This window comes from Platalea leucorodia, assembly GCF_965183815.1.
Source record: "Platalea leucorodia genome assembly, chromosome: 12".
Taxonomy (NCBI): Eukaryota; Metazoa; Chordata; class Aves; order Pelecaniformes; family Threskiornithidae; genus Platalea; species Platalea leucorodia.
In genome coordinates, this window is record NC_138834.1 from 17523518 (window position 1) to 17543930 (window position 20413).

The following is a 20413-nucleotide window of genomic DNA, read 5'->3' on the forward strand; positions in this document are numbered from 1 at the left end:
TAATGATAATTAACATCAAGTGTTATAAGAAATCTGTTTCTCTCTCCAAAAGCCATTCCATTCCACAGGAAGAAGCCGAGTCCCACCGCTGGCTATCAGTGTTAACAGGGATGCTGGCTGATAAGGATGCTGGCTGACAGGGATGCTGGCTGATAGGGATGCTGGCTGACAGGGATGCTGGCTGATAGGGATGCTGGCTGATAGGGATGCTGGCTAACAGGGATGCTGGCTAACAGGGATGCTGGCTGATAGGGATGCTGGCTAACAGGGATGCTGGCTGATAGGGATGCTGGCTGATAGGGATGCTGCCTGACAGGGATGCTGGCTGACAGGGATGGTGCCCGTGGCATGGCAGGAGGACCGTGGGGGCCCGCCGCTCGCCGGCGCTCGCCTTCGCCCGCAGCCTTCAGCGCCCGCAGGGCTCCCGGGAGGTGCCGCCGCCGCCGCCCCGCCCGGCCGGGGGACCGCGCTAGGGGGCGCCGCTGAGCCGGCAGGAGCGCGGCCGAGCTCGGTGGTGGCGGACGCCGCGGCCATGGGAGCCGAGCGGGAGGCGCGGGCCTGCGCTGCCTTCTACGGGGCGCTGGGCATCGCTCAGCCGGTGCTCTCCTGCCTGCGCTGCCTGCGGCAATTCGCGGGGTAAGAGGACGGGACCCGGGCAGGGAGCCGCCGGCCTTCCGCGGGTGCGGGTCCCCCGGGAATCCCCCGGCGTGGAGCCCCCGAGCGTTCCCCGGCGCGGATCGCGGCATCCCCCGGGCGCGGGTACCCACCACGGGTCCCCCGAGCATCCCCCGGGCGCGGGTCGGGAGGTGGGGAGGGAGGCATGGGGACCGAGCCACCCCTCCTTGCCCTCATCCCCTTCCAGCCTGCTCTGCAGCATCAGGGCAGCAAGTTTTAGGATTTTTTGGGCCCTTCTGCCCACCCACCCCCACCCGCCCACACACACACATGCAGGGCTTGCGTTTGCCAGAACAGGCTGCGTTGTGGACTCTGAGCTTTAAGGAGTTCCCTCCCCACCCCCCCGTGCAATGCTGAGCGCAGTTGGGAGAGACAAGCAGCCCAAGCCAGGGCACCCCAACCCTAACCCCTGTCAAGCCACGGTACCCCCACCCCAATCCAGATCAAGCTAGGGCACCCCAACCCTAATCCCCACTAAGCCAGAGCATCCCACCCTAATCCAAATCAAGCTGGGGTACCCCCACTCCAATCCACATTGAGCTGGAGCACCCTCACCCTAATCCCCACCAAGCTGGGGTATCCCCACCCCAAGCCCCACCAAGCCAGGCTATCCTCACCCCTGTCCCTGTCCTGTTTCAGGAGTACTGCCAAGAGATGCAAAGACAAGCACCTGGAGGAGGCTTTCCTGCTGTCACGGGCGCTAAGCGAGGGTCTGCAGGCGCTGGGTGAGGCGGAGGCACGGCCTCTGCTCCGCTGTGTTCTGGCTTTCCAGATGGAGGCAACTGGCAGCTCCAGCTCCTTCCAGAAACTGGAACAGGTCCGTAATACAACTGGCTGGGCTGTGGCTTCAGAGCTCTATTAGTCACAAGTGTAAGCGATGGTCTCGCCCGGCTCTGCCTGCTGCCGGCACAGCCCCGGCGCGGTGCATCCTTACCAGCAAAGGGACCGTGGTGATGCCACAGAGCTCCCCTAAAAGCACATTGCAGCTGGTATCTCTCGGGGTTCCGGGCAGACCTGCTGACTCAGGGTGTCTCTCGGCAGATTGTGACCCAGCTGGCGGTGGGCAAGGAAGCCCTGCTGGCCCAGGAGGTGGGCATGCTGCTGGCCGGCCTGGCGCCGCAGGGAGAGGTGAGAGCACCCCGGTTGTGTGGTGGCACCAGCTTTCATGGGGGCTTGGCTGGAACCCATGTGCAACAGGGACATCCTGGTTTGGGCTGCCCGAGGTCCTTGCTTCTCTTCCCACCATGCCGGGGGCTCGCCCTTGCTTGCAGCCGGCAACACGTGGCTGCCCCTCACACCAGCCCTTTGCTCATCGCTGGGACAGCTTCTGGAGCAGGCAGGACCCTCCTGCCCAAGGCACCGAGCCCCAGCGTGTTGTCACATCGGACAAACTGTCCTTCTGCCCCCCGCAGGTGCTGTCTCCTGGGAACCTTCAGTCAGGTCAGTCTGCTCCTTCCCCTCTTGGGGCTTCTCCCAGCCCATGCCACCAACGCACAGGACACCCCCTACCCACGCAGACCGAGTCCTCTGTGCTTGTGGGACAGATCAGCCGGATCTGTAGGATTTCTGCAGGGGTCCCAGCAGCACCCAGTGGCTCTGCCCATCCACCCAGGGCAGCTGGAAACCAAACAAGCCAAAGCATCCCCTGGATCCCAGCCCTGTTCTTACCCCATTTACTGGCAGCACAGCCCTTGGCTTAACCGGGAGCAGGGCTGGCTGTGGGCACGGTGCCAGGAGGGCCGGGGACTGATGCTGTCCCCTTGTCCACAGTGTGCATGTTCATAGAGGAGAGCAGCCTGGGCCGGCAGCACTGGCGGCAGAACCTCGTCCCCCTGCTGCAGTGCCTGGCCACCACCTTGCGCTGGGTGCTGCAGAGCCAGCCTGCACCCGGCGGCACTTGGGGCTACCTGGCTGTCAAGGTAAGAGCTGAATTTTGGAGGAGGGGAGAAGGATCAGTCCCTGCAAGGACAGGGATGTACTGGAGCCCCCTCCCAGCCAGGCACTGGCAGCGGTGTCCAGAAGGGATGTGGCATACAGCGCCATTTCGAATGCCCATCTCTGGGGAATCGCTGCTTTTTGAGAGGTGAGGGATGCTGACAGCCATCCCCATGGCCCCTGTCCCTCCTCCTCCTCCAGGCCTGCCTCCAGCTCTTCCAGGCACTGCCGAAGGACTTGGCCCCTCTGGCATGGAGCACGGCGGGGAAGAGCAAAGCCCTGCAGAGCCTCTTGGGGCTGCTGCTGGAGGTGGCATGGGGGAAGGTACGTACGGCCGTGGGGAGGGATGGTGCTGCCTGTCCCGAGGAACAGAGCACTGCCGTCCTTGTCGGGTGCCTTGCCCATTCCCCTCCCCAAGGGGACCGTGCAGAGGCAGCCCCAACACCTGGGGTGTCTGACAGACCCTGCATAGGTGCCTGCATGGGCATGGAGGGAGGATTAAATGGAGTCTGGTTTTCAAATGGTGTTTTGAGCTGTGCCTTTGCCTCCCCTGTGAGTCCAGGCCCTGAACAAGGACACGCGGCTGCTGGCGGGTACGGCCCTGAGCATGCTGGTGAACACAGCCCCCCAGCCCGAGCGCGGGGCCAGCGCTGTGCTGGCCCTTTTTCAGCTCCCCGACCAAGGTGCGTGCTCTGTCCCAAGCCGGGGACAGCCTCTGGTGAAGGGGATAGCGGGGACAGGCATGTTTGGGTGCAAGGGGACAGAGGCCAGTGCCACTCACCAGCAGTCCAAGCTGGATTCTTCTGTCATGTCCTGCTCTTGGGGTGCGGGAGCCCCAGCTGCCACTGGCCACCTCCCATGGTCACTCTGGGACGAGCCAGGGCAGTTCGCTCTCAGAGCAGCATTTGGGTTTGCCATCTTTCTGCCATCTAACGCAGCCATTTCCAACCAGGCGCAGGGGAGCTGAAGTTTGGGGAGCTGAAAGTGGAGGCCCCCCCCCTCCTGGAGCCAGACGGGCTGGAGAAGCTGGTGCTCACCAGAGGTTTGCTGACGTGCTGCAAGACGGATATCCTCAGCTGCCAGCTGGAGAGCTTCACACACAAGGTAGGAGAGCACAAATCCAATGGCCAGGGATTTGGAGACCCCCTTGTGCGGGGCTGGCAGCTGCCGACGGGGGCTGTGGATCCCCGGGGGACATAACCAGCCTGCACCACTCCACACCAGCAGCTCCACGCATCCCAGTGAGCATGGCGCGTTAGCCAGGAGCTTGCTTTTTCCATAGACATCTGAAAGCGGATTTCCCTCTCCTGGGGGCGGTGAGAAGCCAGGTGGTGCCAAAAGTAGCGCCCGCACAAGAGAAGTGGCAGCAGTGTTCACCCCCCTGGGCAGAGCACAGCCTCCAGCTCTGCCCATCTGTAGCATCTTCCAAGTCCTCACGTGCTGAGGGCTTCTAGACAGGGAGCAAAAGCTAGCAATAAGCTGCTGTAAGAGCAGGAAAACCACAGAGTGCTCTCACCTGTCTCGTGGTGGGGTATTCTCACCCTGGAAAGCCCGTGCCTGCCCGATCCCTGAGCCACTGTGCTCCCGCAGGCCTGCCTGCTGCTGGACATTGTCTTTCCCACTGTGTGTGCCCTGACCAAGGAGCAGAAGGACTGCCATTACTACTGCTTCCAAGGTAGGAAACGATGACCCTGCCATAGCAGCGGGGTTTGAAGGATTCACTGTGCTCATGATGCATGGAGCCTCCATGGCTCTTCATCTTTTTCTGGGGAAGATGCTTTTCTGGATCTTGGTGGCTGGTTTGGAAACTGCTGTTAATATCTGCTCCAGCCTGATGGACACTAACCCTCCCAGGCTCTTGTGTACCTAACAGGGAAACTGCTCCCCTTGCGCACAGGGTCCTTAAGCCCGGCAGCCCGCGACAGCTCTGCTGCGTGTGAGTGTCTCAGGCGAGGGCTGCAGCAGTGTTCTCTGCTTTTGCAGCCTGCGCCCTGTGGCTGCAGCGCCTGCGGGAGAGCCTGCCTGCTGTCTGGCACCTGACGGGGACCCGCATCCTGGCCCAGGACGCCGAGCTCCTCTGGCAGCTCACCCAGCTGGTGTGGGACAATGCTGAGACCCCGGTAAGGCTGCGGTGCCAAAAGCCCATGCCACAGCAGCCAGAAACAGCCCTTCCTTCACCCAGCTCAGCTGCCTTTCCCCTGCCCATAACACACCGCTGCCTGTTTCAGCTCCATCAACCAAATGCAACCCCCTTGCCTGCAGCTGCCTTCCTCTGCCAGGGCAGGGGCACCCACGCTGTGGAAGCCGAGGCACTCGTCACACATGGCCTCTTCAGGGCCATGTCCCAGTGCTTCGCCCTCCGCACGCAGCACCCACAGGTGCAGTCCCAGCCAGTCCACGCTTGCTGGCTCACCTCCTGCCATCCCCACATCCCCACCTTCTAACCTTGTGGTTACCAGCCAGTACTGAAAGTCCACGGCCACGGGAGAGCAAAGGATCTTTCCTGAAGCAGCGAGACAGGAGGGGGAGCCCACCCTAACCTCTCCTGCTTGCTGTTTTTCTTCGCCCAGGTGGAAGGAGTGTCTGAGTTTATCCACAGCTCCTTCCGACTGCTCCTGGAGATCTACCACCTCGAGTGCCAGCACTTCCAGGACAAGGAGAGACCCCTCTACCAACAGATGCTGCAGAGGGTGGTCTCAATGCCGTGGCAAATCAAAGCCAGATACGTGCCCCTGTGTGCCATCGTCCCCTATGTGGGCAGCCAGCAGGTGGGGAAGGTGGGGGGACAGGGAGGCTTGGTCTCAGCTGGCACTGCTGCTGGGATAGCACAGCCTCTGTCTGCTGCCTGTCACTTTCTCCTGCCCAGCTCAGCCGTGAGGGCAGGCAGCCTTCCCAGCACGGGGGACTGTTTTAGCATCACCTGAGGGATAGTATCCCTGGTGGGGTAGTGAACTGCAGCAACAGTGATGCATCCCTGGGGACTGCCAGCAGGGAGGGAAGCTTTGCCTGTTGATGACCACCAAAATCTGGCCAAAAGCAGCTTGGGATATGAGAGATGCTCAGTGCCACGGGTGACCACAGTGTGGTCTGTACCCAGATCTGTCCCCCGCTATACGCAGCCTTCAGCCTGGCAGGGAGGTGAGGGTCATCTGCCTTTCTTCCAGGTGCTGGATGTCTACCTGGACCTGCCGCAGCACCTCCTGAGCTGCCTCTCCACCAACCACCTGTGTCCCACAGCTGCCGAGGTCTACAAGGCCCTGGTGCGGCAGCAGTGTGCCGAGCAGCAGGATGGGCAGCGGGGCGCAGAGGTGGCTCTGGTGGAGCAGTGGGTGCTGCGCTGGCTGCCCCTGCTCTCCCAGGCGCTCCGCTCGCCCCTGCCCATCCTGCAGAGCAACGCCGCCAACCACCTCCTCACTTGGACCCTGCGGCAGCTCCCGGCCGCCCAGGCACCACTGGCCGCCCAGTTCGGTGGCCGGGACACGGCGTCGCTCCGGGCTTGGGTCTCGCTGCTGAAGGCGCAGAAGAGCGTGTTGGGGGCCCTGCCGCTGCAGGGCGAGGCGCTGGAGCGGCTCTCCTGCTGCCTGGGTGCCCGCGAGGAAGGCGTTCGGCTGGCAGCACTGAGTCTCATCTGCAGCAGCCCCAGCACCAACCAGCCTCTCTCGGGCACTGAGGTGCAGCTGCTGCGGGAGTTCCTGCCCCTCAACCTCAACTGCGACTCCTCCTCGTTCCGGCAGCTGCTGCAGGCAGCGGTGAGGAAGGCGCTGGTCCGGCTGCGGGACAGCTCGCTGGCCCAGCTTCGAGGGAAGGTGCCCCGAGGCACCGAGCCGGGCAAGGGAGCAGAGCAGCTCGCCCAGGCAGTAGGTGAGGCAGATGCCCCAGCGCCTCTACCGCAGCCCCCCGGAGAATTGGAAGTGGGTGCCCAGCCTGGCATCGCTTGCTGCCATGCTCTCTGCCCGCAGGCTTTGTGGAGTGGCTGCTGCAGCTCAGCATCACCTCACTCAGCCCGGGCTCCAACTACCAGAGGAAGAAGACGGCTCTGCTCCTCCTGGCTGCTGTTTTGGAGACCTGCACGGACACCTGGAGCCCCGACAGGAAGAAAGGCCAGCCCCCGCGTGAGTATGGGCAGCCCGCCCAGAGCATCACCCCTCAGCTGCGGGGGTGCGCCCCACCAGCCCCGTCCCACCGCCCCTTGTCCCCACCACAGGGACCATGGCCATGCTGCTGAGCTACGCCAGGCAGAGCGGCTGCTGGGACTTCTTCTCTCAGCCCAATTTGTTGGCGCTGCTGAGCTGCTTGCAGGACAGCACTAACGAGGTGATCCCTAATGGTCATAAAGCCGCCTGCCTCGGCCCCAAGTGGGCTCAGAGGGGAAGGGCGATAGGCTTCCCCTCCTGCTCTGCCCCAGCTGCTTTCCCCTCCATCTTGTGTCCCAATTCCCCCCACCTCTTCTGTCTTGGCAGATCAGAGACTTGGCCTCAGAGCTGCTTGTCCGCTACTTCCCCGCCACATTCCCCGAGCCCATCGCTCTGGCTCTCTTCCAGCTGGCCCAGAACGCCCTGGGCAGCCCACGAGTGCAGGAGGCTGAAGCCGGAGCCGTGTTGATGAAAACCATCCTGCAGAAGTATGAGCTCCCAGCCTCTGCCTCCCCGCAGTGGCACAGCAGCCCCCAAGAGCACGTCGGCAGCACTGGTGTCTCGCCAGAGGCTGCGCTTACAACTCGGGGCACCGATGGCTTGGGTTTGAAATAGCCTTGCAGTGGGGAGCTGGGTAGGGTTGGGGTGCAGGACCTCAAGCCGAGGGAGGAAGGAGCCACACAGCCCGAGTCGGCCAGAAAATTCTCTTGTCCTTGCAGCAGTCTGCCCCTTCCCCCAGGTCAGACAGCAGCACCATGAAAAGCCTGGCCCTGGAGGCCGAAGCAGCCCCCACACTGCCCAACCGAGGCCTCTGCTTCGCTCAGCACCTTCTCCACATGCTGCAAGCCCAGTACGCTGCGGCGTGCCGGGACCTGCTGCAGGCGGCAGCCACTGCGCCGATGCACGGTACGTCCCCAGCCTGGCAGGGCAGCAAGCGGCTCCCATGGCAGGGCTCCTCCCTGGGAACTTGGAGCAGGCAGGAATCATACAGGCAGGACTGAGGCAACAACTCAGTGCTGATGCCACATCCTTGCCTCAGTTTCCCTGTGTCACTGCTCCACCTGCCCAGTATGCCCTTCATCTAGGGGCCCTGCTCGCTCCCCTGCCTGTGAGCCATTTTAGCAGCAGGCTCAGGCAGGAGAGCTGGGGCTGTGCTGGCCAGTGCTGTGACCAGAGGTGGGTGTTTGTGCAGGAGCCATCGCAGCCCTGCGGAGGTGCCTGCTCCAGGTGCCGGAGGTGGCCGCCTCCATGCAGGCAGCGGAGTCAGTGCAGAGCTGGCAGGAGCTCCTCACCCGCCTCGTGACCACAGCAAGGGACATCACCTCCTTCCTCCTGGGCACTCTGCAGAGCCAGCAAGGCCTCGGCGCTGATGAGCAAGGTGAGCGTATCCCTGGGGGGGACCAGCCCCAGGAACCACTGACACCTCCATCACAGCCATCCTTGATCCAGCAGCCCTTCAGCCTCTGTGGAAGGCACTTGCATTGGGCTCGCTGCCTCTAGTAGGGGACAGCAGTGGGGCCAGGCAGGGAAAGTTGGCCCAGGAGTGAGGTCCGAAGCAGGACACCCAGGCAAGGATGCTGCAGGTGTTGAGCAGAGGATCGTGGAAACCACAGGAGCAGAGCGGCTAATGCCTGCTTTTGGGTCCCTTTCTCAACTGCATGTGAGAACAGCAGCAGAAGTAGAGGCAAAAACCTTCCAGAAGCAGCGAGGCACTTGCCAGATCGAAGCAGCTGGGAGAGCAGGCAGAGCCCCGAGCAATGGCTCGGAAAGAGCAGTGGGGCAAAGCGCAGCTGCAGTGCTGAGCAGGACACATTGCAGGACAGGAGCTGCTGCCATTTTTGTGCCCTCTGGACAGGGGACAGCAAGTCCCCCCGCCACCCCCCGGCAGCATCCCCCTCCCTCTGCCCCACACAGGCACTGCCCTGCACAGCCCCATTCAGGCCAGGCTTGTCCCTTTCACAGCTGCTGCCCCATCGTTTGCAGACATGGGGAACGCCATCGGCTCCCTCATCGTGCTGGGGAAAGGCCGGGGGCAGCAGGAGGAGGAGGAGGACTCAGTCTTGTTGTCGGAAGAGCACAGCCTGATCCTGACTTGCTGCTGGGTATCAGTGAAGGTAGGCACCCCTCCCCACAGCACCGGGGAGAGGGACACCCCAGCACAGCACCCACTGCCCAGCCCACCCCAGCAACTAGGTTCTCCAGCTCCCCTTGGGGCACTCACCCTCCCTGAGGACGAACAAGGGGGATCTCTGCCCTTGGAGCTGCCACAGGCCATCCTCACCCTCTGCCAGGGAGGATGCAACTACCACCCTACCCACAATCAGCCACCTCCCTGCCTGCCCTTATGTAGCCCAGCTGGTTCCCAGGCACTGACAGAGCCCAGCTGCGGCAGAGCTGGGCTACCCGGCTTGCAGCCCTGTAGCCACCCATCACAGCTCCTTTCCGACAGCCATCTGTCCGTTTCTCCTCCTCTCCAGTGGCTGACTGGAAAAAGGCCACCTCTGCCATGCACACCTTGCAGCTGGCTGGGAAACCACCGTATTGCAGAGTGTGTGTGTGTGCTCATGGGCGTCCCATCGACCACGCTGCTTGACGGCACCGGCAACCGAGAGCGCCCGTGCTGGGGGGGGCAATGGCAGCACCTGCTCTGCTTCCCTGTGGCCACGATGCCAGGGCAGGACAGGAATGGGGCAAGACGGGAACAGGGCAAGACGGAAACGGGGCAGCCCCACTGCCAGTCCCAGTGACCTTCTGCTTCTTCCCAGGAGATTGGACTGCTCTTGGGGGGCCTGGCCGAGCTGCTGCTGGCCCCAGTGCTGCCGGCCAGATCAGGGCCCCTCCTCCGGCTCCCCACCCTGCAGACAGCCGCAAGGGTGTTCCAGGAAATCCTGTTGCGGTGCCGGCACTGGGTAAGAGTGCGTCCCGCCTGGGGTGGCTCAGCCCCCTGCCGACCCCTCCGGCCCCGTCCCTGCCCCGGGTCAATAGCTGGGGGCTCTCACCAGCGTGCAGGGAGGCCAAGCGCAGCAGGCAGGGTCTGCTCTGGGGCAGGACACCGGACATGGCTGGGATCCTGGTGCCAAACCCCATCACATCCCCATGCCATCATGTCTTCTCGCTTCCTCCTTCCCCTTTGCAAAGAGGTTTCTGAGGGTTGGGGGAGGCTGGTGGGTGCAGCCTTGGGGGCGTGGGGGGCCTGATGCTGCTCTGCCCTAGGGAGCGGTGGAGGGCTGCAGCATGGGCTTCACCAAATTCTGCGCTGCTCTGTTGAACCACCCAGACACGGAGCTGCAGGCAATCCCGCAGACCATGCTGGAGCAGGTACCGCATTTGTTCTGCTTTATGTTCCCTCCGTGCCCTGGGGAACCCCAGGGCTATGTCCCTGTGTCCCCCCACCCTGGGGTGAGCACCCACATGGCAGCTGGGATGCCGCAGTGTGGGGCTGGTGCAGCCAGTGCCCTCCCCTGCAGAGCAGATGCAGGCTCCAGCCGGCACGTTTCCAGCCATATCTCGGGTGGGTTTTGTTCCTCAGGGCCTAGAAGCGCTGAGCGGACCCCGAAGCAGCTCGATCACGCGCCGTGCCGCCGGCTTCCCCATGCTCTTTCTCTGCATCGTCAGCGGGGAGGCCCCGGCGCAGGCACGGCCACTGCTGACCCGCTGTGTCAAGACGCTGCTGGCCTTGGCCACCACAGCCCTGCCGCAGGACTGGGACCAGACCCTCGACCTCCCACAGGTGAGCATGGTGGGTGCTGAGCTCCTGGCTGCTGTATCTCACTTGGTTGGTTCCCTAAAGGGAGTCATGCTGGGTACTCCAGCATGAAGCTGCACTAGTGCGGAGACCTCAGGGTGAGCAAAAATACGCAACCCTGGCCACGCTGCCTATCCCAGCAGCCCGAGAGCTGATGGCCCTTTGGCTCCCCTGTCTGTTCCCACCATCTTCCCTTTGCATGGAAGTGTGAGCCCCCTCCCCACGAAGTGCTGCTGAGCCCCGCATACTTTCCCCAGGTGTGTGCCTTCCATGTGCTGCAGACACTGGTCCGCGGTGCGGGGCTGGGTGGCACGCTGCTGCGCCACGCCACGCCGATGGTGGCCCTGGCCCTGCGGGGCCTGGGCTCGCCATGCTGGGCCATGAGGAATGCGGCCATCCAGCTCTTCAGTGAGTACCGAGGGGGAGAGGTGAGAGATCCCTGCAGGACCGATGCAGCCCCTGGGGCTTAGAGCCTGGCCGGGGCAAAGCGTCATGGGCCGGGCAAGGGGTAGAGGGGACCTGACGCTGCTTTCTGCCCTGTCCCTGCAGGCGCCCTCACATCCCGGCTGCTGGGCCAGCAGCGGAGCCGTGGGGAGGGCTGCCTGGCGGAGGGGGTGAGCCTGCAAGCCTTCCTCGGGCAGCACCCCCAGCTGGGCGCCGTGCTGCTGGGTGAGTTGGAGGCGGCCGCAGGGCCTGCGCCGGGGGGACCCTGCCTGCGCCCAGCGCTCCACGCTGTCCTCACCCTCCTGGCCCAGCTGCAGCCTGGCACCGATGGCCCCAGCAGGTGAGGGGGCAGCAGGGATGCTCTGCTCCAGCCAAGGGCTCCTGCAGCAGGAAGTGGTCCTGCAGTGCCAGGGCTGGCCCTGGCTCTCAGAGGGGTTTCACTCCAGCCAGACCATCAACACACAGTGCCTTTTTTGCTCCACAGCCCCTCTGCTGTCTTCCTGAGACCGCTGCTGGGGCTGGCAGGGAGTCCCATCTATGCCATGCGAGCGATGGCCGCCAAGGCACTGGTGCCAGTTGTCCCGCCACCCCAGCGCCCGGGGCTCCTCCTGCAGCTGGCCCGGCAGCTCCCTGCCGCACCCAGACAGGTCCACTCGCACAATGCTGTCCACGGGTGCCTGCTGCAGATGCAGGCACTGCTGGCCCCCACCTCAGGCACCAATGGGTGAGTGGTCCCATGCCATCCCTCCACCCACGGCCCCTGCGGTCGCTCTGTGCCGAGATGGAGCTTTTTGGCCAAAAAGCAGAACCTGCCCCTGTCCTGCTGGCCCCACGGTGAGGCTGTGTGTCTCTCCGCAGGCTGTCAGCCGAGGCGCTGCGCCCCGTGGCTCTGCAGCTGGAGGCGCGGGGCTGGCTGCTCACCCCTGCCCAGCGCTGCCCGCTCGTCCGTGCCACCTTCCTCCAGGTCCTCGCCCTCCTGCCTGCATCCTTTAGCCTTGGCTTCGCCCAGAGCATCCGTGACGCTGTCAGCACTGAGCTGGGCAGCCTCCCGCTGGGGGGAAAGCCGAAATGTGCTGAGCTACAGGTACCGCTGCCTGCCGGGGAAATCACAGCCGTGACCTCCCTGACGGCGAGCCTCAGGGTGGGAGGTGGGGACCCCCCAACTCGGGGGCCACATACCCCACTTGAGGCTGTGTTGGAAGGGGGATCCTGGTTTTCCTCCAGGTAGGCTCGGCCATCCTCCACCAAACCATGGCCCGCTTTGTGTGCAGCGAGGCAGCCCGGCTGGCAGATGGCGATCAGATTGGTGCCGTCTGCTCACTTCTCTGGCAGCTGAATCCCGACGTCCAGCTTGCTGTCCTGAGCTGGGTGATCACTGGGGAGGGAGGAACGTGTGAGGAGCTGGAGAAGGCTCTGAGGCTGACGCTGCTGGTATGACGAGGCTCAAAAGTCACTGAGTAAAGCAGAGGGTCCCCAATGCACCATGCAGACGGGATCCTGGGTGCTCACTGAGAAGCACGGTGCTCCCCACACTGATGGTGCACAGGTGCAGGGTGCTCAGCCAGTTGTGCTGAGGTTGCTGCCCTGTGGTGCCAGGGCCACTAACCATGTACCTTCTTTCCCATTGTCAACTAGGAAAGCCTGGGGTCGGTGCTGCGAGAGAGACGGGACAAAGAGTTCCTGAGATTGTACCTTGAGGCTTTGCTGCATCTTTACAGAGATCCCTCGTCATGGTCCCAGGAAGCTTCCCGTAAGCTCCAGGGCTCCTCGGCAGCATGCCTGGAGATGCTACTGCACATGGTGGAGGCTGAGTGTCCTGGCCCTGACCTCCTTTTCCAGGTGCTGTGTGCTGCCAGCCTGCTGCTCGCCCGCCGGTAGGTCCCTGCTGCTGCCGGAGGGCTCCACTTGACCCTTCCAGGAGATTTTTCCTTAGTCCTTGCTAGAAACAGAGCCACAACTTCTCTCCTGTAAATCACAGCTGGCTTTGCACCTGGGTCCTGCGGTCTCAGAGCAGCCAGTGGCCATTGGACCCCTGGATGGAGCTGGAAGGTGTGCCTGAATTCCCTCTCCTTCCCCGGCCTCTGACAGGTTTGAGGATGAGGACAGCACCCTGGTTGAGCGATGGTGCACGGCGCTGGAGGAGTGCAGCCAGTCTGCTTCGTACGAGGTGCTGCGGCTGGCGGCTGCCCGCTCCCTGCAGATAGCGGGTGCCGATGTGGTGCAGCGAGCCCTGTGCACTGCCTGTCCCTTGCTCATCCCCGTGGCTCTGCGGTAGGTCCCTGCAGGAGCAGCGCTGCCCACAGCCCTGGGGTGTTGCAGGTTAATAGGCTGACCCTGCAAAAGGTGATGTCCCCTGCAAAAAATTCAAGGGCATTAAAGAAAACCCCACTCATTCAAAAATCACTAGCACCCAAGAGCTTGCAGCATAGAAAAAAAATCTGTGCATAGCATTTTAATAGAAGCAGCCGGTCCCTTATGAGCAATAAACTGCATTGGTGGGTCCCTCAATCCCCGTCACAGTCCCTACCCTCCCAAGTAGTGAGCGCTTGGGTGGCGGCTATGCCTTCACAACCCAGGAGAAAAGTCCTTTTGGGAAGCATTGCCCTGGAGAGGTCTTGTCCTCCCCTGACCCTCCAGGCAGGCTGGGGATGCTCTGGGGAGTGCAGTGGCCTTCCCTTCCCTTCTCTTTCCTTTCCCCAGGCTGATAAACATGGGCATTCACCTTCTGCAAGACGAGGAGCGGGAGGTCCGGCATGAGGCCTCAGGTTTTGCCAGCCTCTTGCGGCAGGACCCCAGTGAGTCGTTCCGAGACAGCTGCATTTTTGTGCAGGACAACGTGGGCCTCCTGGGCCTCCTGCAGCTCCTCCTGACAGAGTTTGGGGAGCACCCCGAAACCTTTGACTTGCTGCTGCAGCACCTCCCTGTCCTAGATCTCAGGGGCATCGTGGAGGAGTTGGAGGCCAACAAGTGAGTTGCCAGACCCCTGGGTTGGGTACGAGGGAGCGCAGGGCACCGTGGCGCCAGCCCTCGGCTTCACCTGTGCCTCGGCTTTTCTTCCCCCAGAGCCACCAGCCTGTACAAGGAGGATGAACCCAATGTTTTCGCGGAGCCGGCCGTCCTGGCGCAGCAGCTGCTCCCCATCCTGCTGCAGCTCCTGGAGAAGGCGCCTGCTGGCGGCCCGCTCCATGCCTCAGCTCTGCGCTGGCTGGTGGCCGCGGGCCCTGACATGCTGTGCGACCTGCGGTACTGCAAGCACCGCTGGAGCCAAGGTACAGCACGGGGGGAGCAGGGTGGCACGAAACCCCAGGACAGGCAAGCTGGTGTCCCCATCCCCTGGGCCAGCTCTGCCTAGGGGGGACCCTACTGTGCTCGTGGTGGCCCATTCGCCCACTCTCTCTGCAGAGGCCGTTGCCCGCTGGGGGATGAAGGCGCTGGGCTGTGCCAAGCTGCACGTAGCCATGGCCGTGCTGCTGGTGAGGGCCCGGCTGGCAGTACAAGTGCTGCAGGTGCTGGGGAAAAGTGCCACTGCTGTGCTGGGGCTGGGCTGCGGTGCCCAGGAGCTGGAGCAGGAGCTTGAGCTGGTACAGGGTCTGCTGCCGCAGCATGGGCTGGCCCCCACGCAGAGCCAGCGTGATGTGCTGGGGAAGCCAGGACCACCGTCTGGGGCTGCTGATGGCTCCAGGCATGGAGGGGCATCACGCCAAGCCCCACAGCCATGAGGCTCCTTATTTCACGCTGCCACGTCCCTCCATTCACCAGATGCTCTCTCTGGCCGCCAGCTGGGACTACAGGTTTGGTGGTGTAACTCAGGGGAACCCCACTCGCCATGCTGGACATGCTCCCTTTATTCCCAATGTTTTGTAACTCTCCATGCCAAGGACACCAGTGCAGCATTGCCTTGGCCCATGCCTGCGCTGCTGCCTGTAGCATCCCTGCCCTTGGGTCCGGCTGGGAGGAGTGGGAGGAGGCGACATGCGCCCCGGAGCCCTCATACCCTCTTGCATTTTTTGACTCCCACCACCTTTTTTTTAACCAATGTTTTAACTCTTTCGTGGCCGACCTGGGCTTTTACCTCAAATAAAGTGGCCAAAAACATCCCGAGCGTTGAAGCCTTTTAATTTCCCTGATTGGAAGGGGCCGCAGGAAAGGGGGAGGCAGTAGCAGGGGAAGCGGGCAGCAGCCGAACGCATTGTGGGGCAGCAAACGAGCAGCGGCCGCCAGCTGCAACCAGGGAGCTCCAAAACCCAAAGCAACCAAACAAAACCCCCATGAAGACCCAGCCCCACGGGTGCAGCCCAGCTCACAGCTGCAGATGGGCAGGTGGAACACCCAGCACCCAGCTGAGCCCCCCAGCACCGGAGCCACCCCAGCCGGGCTGGGAACAGGGTGTGGCCCTACCCAGGTCCCCAGCCATCTGCCTGGCACCGGCCCGGCGGCAGCGAGGGACCCTGCTGGTTGTCCAGGCTGGGGGAGCACTGCGGGGGAACATCATCAGCACCCCCGGGGGCAATCGGTCTTGCTGAGCCCCAAGCAGTGCCACAGCCCCGGTTCGGCGTGCCCCAGACGGGGGGATGGAGCGGTGCTCAGCGTGAGCACACTCCGACCCATCCTCATCCTCACCCGCTCCGAGCCTGCTGCAGGGGCAGCATGAACACAGCCAAACCAAAGCACATCAAGTTCTCCAAGGAGGAGGAGAAATTCCTCATCCTGGAGGAGTTCAGCCTCTGCAAGGACGTCTTGATCCACAAGAGCGGCTGGTACAAGAACGTGCTGGCCTAGCAGCATGCCTGGGAGGAGACTGTGGCCAGTGTCCCACAGGATGAGGCCGGGATGGCAGTGCCATGAGCTGCCCTCTCCTTCCCACCTCCTTTCCCAGACCCGGGGCTGTGCTCATCTTGGGCTCCCTCCTTCCTGCCTGCCTGCACACCCTCAGCCACTCCAGCGAGAGCCAGCCCCGGCATGGCGCTTCATCCCGCGCCCCAGGAGCCTCATGCCACCCAGGCTAGGGTTTAGATGGGTGCTCATGGTGTGGGCATGGCCACCCTCTGCTGCTGCCCACGTCTCCTCCGGCCCCTTCGCTCCATTTCCCTGGGGGTGTTGAACAGCTCAGAGCTCCCCGAGTGTCTCTGCCACGGCAGTGTGGGGCTTGGGCACTGCTGGTCACCGTGGGCATCTGTGTGTGAATAAAGGTGATCTCTGTGGGACGAGCGCTGGTGCTGTGCCTGGCAAGGGTGGGGGTGAAGTCACCCAGGGGGTGGTTTGGGGGTGCAGGCAGGTGCCGAGGCTGCCAGCACAGTGTCTCAGCTGTAGGTACCACCAGCCAAGGCTGGACCGGGGACCTCACCAGCGAGGTCATGTCACTCCAGGTGAGGAGTGGGGAATGGCATCAGCGCAGCCCAGCATCGCCCAGCCAAGCCCCGTTCCCTCCAGTGGGGGCTGCCAAGCCCCGCAGCTGGACCTGGGCACCCACCAGCACCATCGCCCATATGCAGACTTCAGGTGCCTACGTTTAATTTCTCTCTGCAAGCCACAGCACTTCACGCCTCGCCCAACGGCTGACTGCAGTCCGGCCGGCCTGAACGCACAGAGGGAGGATGCTATCTCCATCCTCATGTTGCTCGCCAATGGCAGCTCGTTGCACGGCATGATGTCATGGCTAAGCATGACATCATTGCGTTGTCCTACCATGTCACTGCCGCATCATCTGCTCACCCAGATTTAACCTCAGCGTGATGTTCTTCTGCCATTAATCACCATACTTTAGCAATTCCCTTATTTTTAATCTTTATAAGCAGGGTTTTCTTCCCATTCTTCAACAAAATACTCAATGGAAAACACAGAGAGTCAGCACCAAGGGCGAGCAGCAAGCCTGCAGAAGGGTGAAATTATAAACGGCACCATGTTTTTATTTCATTCCCTGCCTCCCCAGCAAGGAGCAGTGGCATAGGGAGGCTCAGCTCACCTTCCCAGGGGGATGCTACACAAAGATGAGAGCCGGTGGGGGGCAGACACAACCCTCCTGCAGCTCCTCCTGCACCCATGAGCCCTGGCACCCTGCCACGGAGGCAGCCACCCAAAATGTCCTGGAAGGGAAAGCTGGTGAGAGCTAGGGCACGCTGTGAATAATTAAATATAATTTTTTAAAATTGTATATAGTTATATATATATAATCATATACATATAATAACATATAATGGCAGTTGGACTAGATGATCGTTTTAGGTCCCTTCCAACTGAAATATTCTATTCTATATAAATATATTTATTTTTATATTATATATTATTGCTTTATAGTACATATTACTGATTTATCTTATAATATTATGGCATACTATAATCTTATCTTATAATATTGTGGCATATTATAATATAATATTAGTTTCATATACAAATATATTATATATATCATGAAGAATATAAAAGGAAGATGCCATAGGGGCACAGAGAGATGCTCCTCCATGGGGGGGGACATTCCCCCCCTCGCCCTCCCCAATTACCATCTACCTGGCTCCTTGCAGCCCATGTCCGGTGCAAGGGGGACGGCGGTGGGATGCATCCCCCCGGCACTCGACGCACACTCGCTTGTCCTGGTGCAGCCGGCGGCTCCAGGCCTGCCCGCGGCAGGGGGGCCCTACCTGCGTCAGGCGGAAATAGCCGCAGTAGCTGGGGAGGGGGGAGCTGGGGAGGGGGAAAAATGAGGGGAAAAAGGGGGAAAAAAAGGGGGGAAAGGGGGGGGAAAAGGGGGAAAATAGGGGGAAAAGGGGGGGAACGGTAGGGCAGAGGTTGTGGTGTTTTCTTGATGGATGGGGGGGTGTAAAGGGGCCATGGTTGGGGGGGTGAGAAGGGTAATGGCTCTGAGGGGTTGCAAAGGGCCCACAGCTCTAGGAGTGGGTGCAAAAGGGCAATGGCTTTGTATGGGGGTACAAAGGGTCCATGGTTTGGGGGGAGGGAAAGGATAATGGCTCTGGGAGGGGGTGCAAAGGGGCCATGTTTTTTTTGGGGGGTGCAAAGGGGCTATGAGTCTGGGGGGGGGTGTGCAAAGTGATCGGGGAGGATAAAGGCTCTAGGGGAGTGCAAAGAGGCCACAGCTCTTTGAGGGGGGGTGCAAAGGGGCCATAGTGTTGTAGGGGGGTGTAAAGGGTCCACAGTCTGTGGGGGTGCAAAGGGTCCATGATTTGGGGGGCGGGGGAAAGGGGCCACAACTTTTGGGGGTGCAGAGGAGCCATGGCTTTGTAGGGGGGTGCAATTGGACCATGGTTTAGGGGGTGGGAAGGATAATGGTTCTACGGGGCGGGGGGGGGGGGCAGTGCAAAGGGGCCATAGTTTTGTAGGGGGGTGCAAAGGGTCCATGGCTCTGGAGGGGGTGCAAAGGCGCCAAGGCTGGGGTGGGGGAGAAGGCTCATGGCTCTGGGTGGGTGCAAAGGGGCCACGGCTGCAGAGGGGTGTGCAGAGGGCCCCAGCTTTGGTGGGGGGGCCAGGGGCATGCAAAGGGGCCACAGCTCTAGGATGGGCTGCAGAGGGACCATAGCTTTGTATGGGGGTGCAGAGGGGCCCCAGCTCTGGTGGGGGGGGGTGCAGAAGGCCCCCAGCCCCACACCTACCTGGATGGCTCCTCCGGCAGCAGCAGCCCAGCTCTTCGCCAGGGATCCCTGAAGTCCCGGTTGAAGGAGTCAGGTAATATCTTGGCCACCTCTGGCAGAAGAGCAGCCAGGGGACACAAACGGACAGTTAAAGACGCCCCGGGACAGGCAGCGGGGACAGCAGCACCAGGGGACAGTCATGCACAAGGGAGGTAGCCATCCCTGCAGGACCCACATTACCTTTGGCTGTCCCGCAGGCCGGGTGCTCCCCTAGGCAGCCGCGGCGCTGCTTGAGGTCGGGACAGGGCTCCCCTCCGTGCCGGGGTGGGGTGGTGACCTGGCGGCTGCGGGCCTTGCTGCCAACCCCGCACGGGGAGCTGCACCCGCTCCATGGTCCCCAGGGCCCCACTGCGCAGCCCACTGCTGCAGGCAGGATGAAGGAGGGAAAAGAGAGCCTCAATGGCATGAAAGATGGAAGGAGGAGAGCAGGGGAGATGCAGAACAGGGGAGGGGGAGAGCGGAGACAGGAGAACGGGCAGGGTGACCCCAGCGGTCTCTCTCCCCCCACTCCTGAGCAGACGCTGCCCCGCCAGCCGCCGGCACAGTGGCATTGTGCACCGCTTCCGCAGGCCTTTATCCCTGCGCCGCTGCTGCAGCTCTGCATCGCGCTGAGCTGGGACCCTGCTAATATCCCGGAGATTAGGGAGGGCTGACTGCTGCAATTATCCAGGGTCATGGCTGGCGCCTGCCCGGGTTTGGGCCCCCAGGGTGGGCTGGCTCTGCACCCCCCCAAGCCCCCTCCCATGTCATCCCCATGTCCCCGTGCAAGGCACCACCTGCAGCAGTGGCAGGGGTGACGCCAGGGCTCATCCCACCCAGGTTCCACACTGATGGCTCCGAGGCTTGCAACGACAGTGCTGTTGTCATCCTGTTATTCTCAGCTGCAGACCAGAGGCCACCCCTGTGGGCTCTGTTACTGCACAGGGAGCAGCCAGACGTTCAGCATGGAAAAAAGCAGAAAATCGGGATATTGCTCCAAATCCAGCCCAGCTGGCATCCCCAGACACATCCTGTTACTGCTCAAGTACGGGGCTAACAGATAACAGCAAATACCTGCCACCAAAAGCAGCAGCCCAGGCTGGCACCCCCAGCCTGGGGGCTCCCCATCCAGCACAGGGTCCAGCTGGTGCTATCCCATCCCAACACTCACCGGCGCGGCGGCATGCGGCGTGGTAGTCCTTGCAGCAGTCGCCCGTCCTCTCGCAGTATGAGTCGCAGTAGCAGCGAGCCTGGTGGGCGCCTGGGGCCCAGCAGCTGTTGTTCCTGCCCGGGCAGCACTGGTGCCAGCAGCCGCCCGTGGCACCCACCAGGTAGCCGGTGGCCAGCAGCCAGCCCCCGCAGAACAGCAGGCCCCACATGGCACCAGGTCCCCACAAACCACCAAATGACAGCCTTCCCCCCCCCGTGTGGGCAAATGCTGGGCAAGCAGCGAGGGCTGGAGCCCCTGCCGCACCGCCCCTGGGCTGGGTGACAAAGCCCGTTCCCTTCTGCTCCACTGACCCTTGCTGTCCCAGCTCTTCGCTCTGCGGTCGGGGTGAGGAATTAATAAAATTAACTGGGATGGTTAATAAAACGCTGTGCATGGGACAATGCAACCCCAGAGCTGCCTGGGAGCAGCTGAGAAGGGGCACTGCTGGGTTGAAGCCAACGCTCCCCTGGGAGCGCCGGCTCAGCCTCAGAGGGCAGCGAGCTCAAAGGAGGACGCAAAGGAGGACCCCATCCCCAACCCCCACCGTGCCACAGCAGCCACTTGCTGCCTGCTCAGCACTGCCCAGATGCCAACACAGCTGCTAAAGCCAGACTGATTTTATTCAAATTGCAAATGTAAAACAGAATAATAA

The 20413-nt window shown here is 62.2% G+C and overlaps 2 protein-coding genes across 2 annotated transcripts; one reads left to right on the forward strand and one right to left on the reverse strand.

The window, feature by feature from the left end:
- The first annotated feature begins 512 nt into the window (after positions 1–512).
- LOC309596425 (tRNA (32-2'-O)-methyltransferase regulator THADA-like) lies at positions 513–14934 on the forward strand. The gene is made up of 31 exons (XM_082324624.1): positions 513–636; positions 1315–1492; positions 1717–1803; positions 2088–2115; positions 2446–2594; positions 2812–2934; positions 3173–3293; positions 3563–3714; positions 4201–4285; positions 4594–4730; positions 5181–5378; positions 5775–6471; positions 6570–6722; positions 6815–6924; positions 7071–7231; positions 7483–7649; positions 7936–8121; positions 8706–8857; positions 9509–9652; positions 9957–10061; positions 10273–10473; positions 10746–10896; positions 11038–11272; positions 11417–11656; positions 11791–12016; positions 12157–12363; positions 12568–12806; positions 13021–13203; positions 13633–13899; positions 13996–14201; positions 14335–14934. The coding sequence occupies exons 1-31, from the start codon at positions 533–535 to the stop codon at positions 14649–14651; spliced, it is 5709 nt and encodes a 1902-aa protein (XP_082180750.1). The 5' UTR covers positions 513–532; the 3' UTR covers positions 14652–14934.
- Positions 14935–16726: 1792 nt separating this feature from the next.
- Positions 16727–20216, reverse strand: LOC309596681 (somatomedin-B and thrombospondin type-1 domain-containing protein-like). The gene is made up of 6 exons (XM_082325229.1): positions 19723–20216; positions 18753–18935; positions 18534–18624; positions 17437–17610; positions 16895–17015; positions 16727–16801 (listed from the first exon to the last, which is right to left on the reverse strand). Exons 1-5 carry the CDS (start codon positions 20153–20155, stop codon positions 16910–16912), a joined length of 987 nt encoding a protein of 328 aa, XP_082181355.1. The 5' UTR covers positions 20156–20216; the 3' UTR covers positions 16727–16801; positions 16895–16909.
- Positions 20217–20413: the final 197 nt, after the last annotated feature.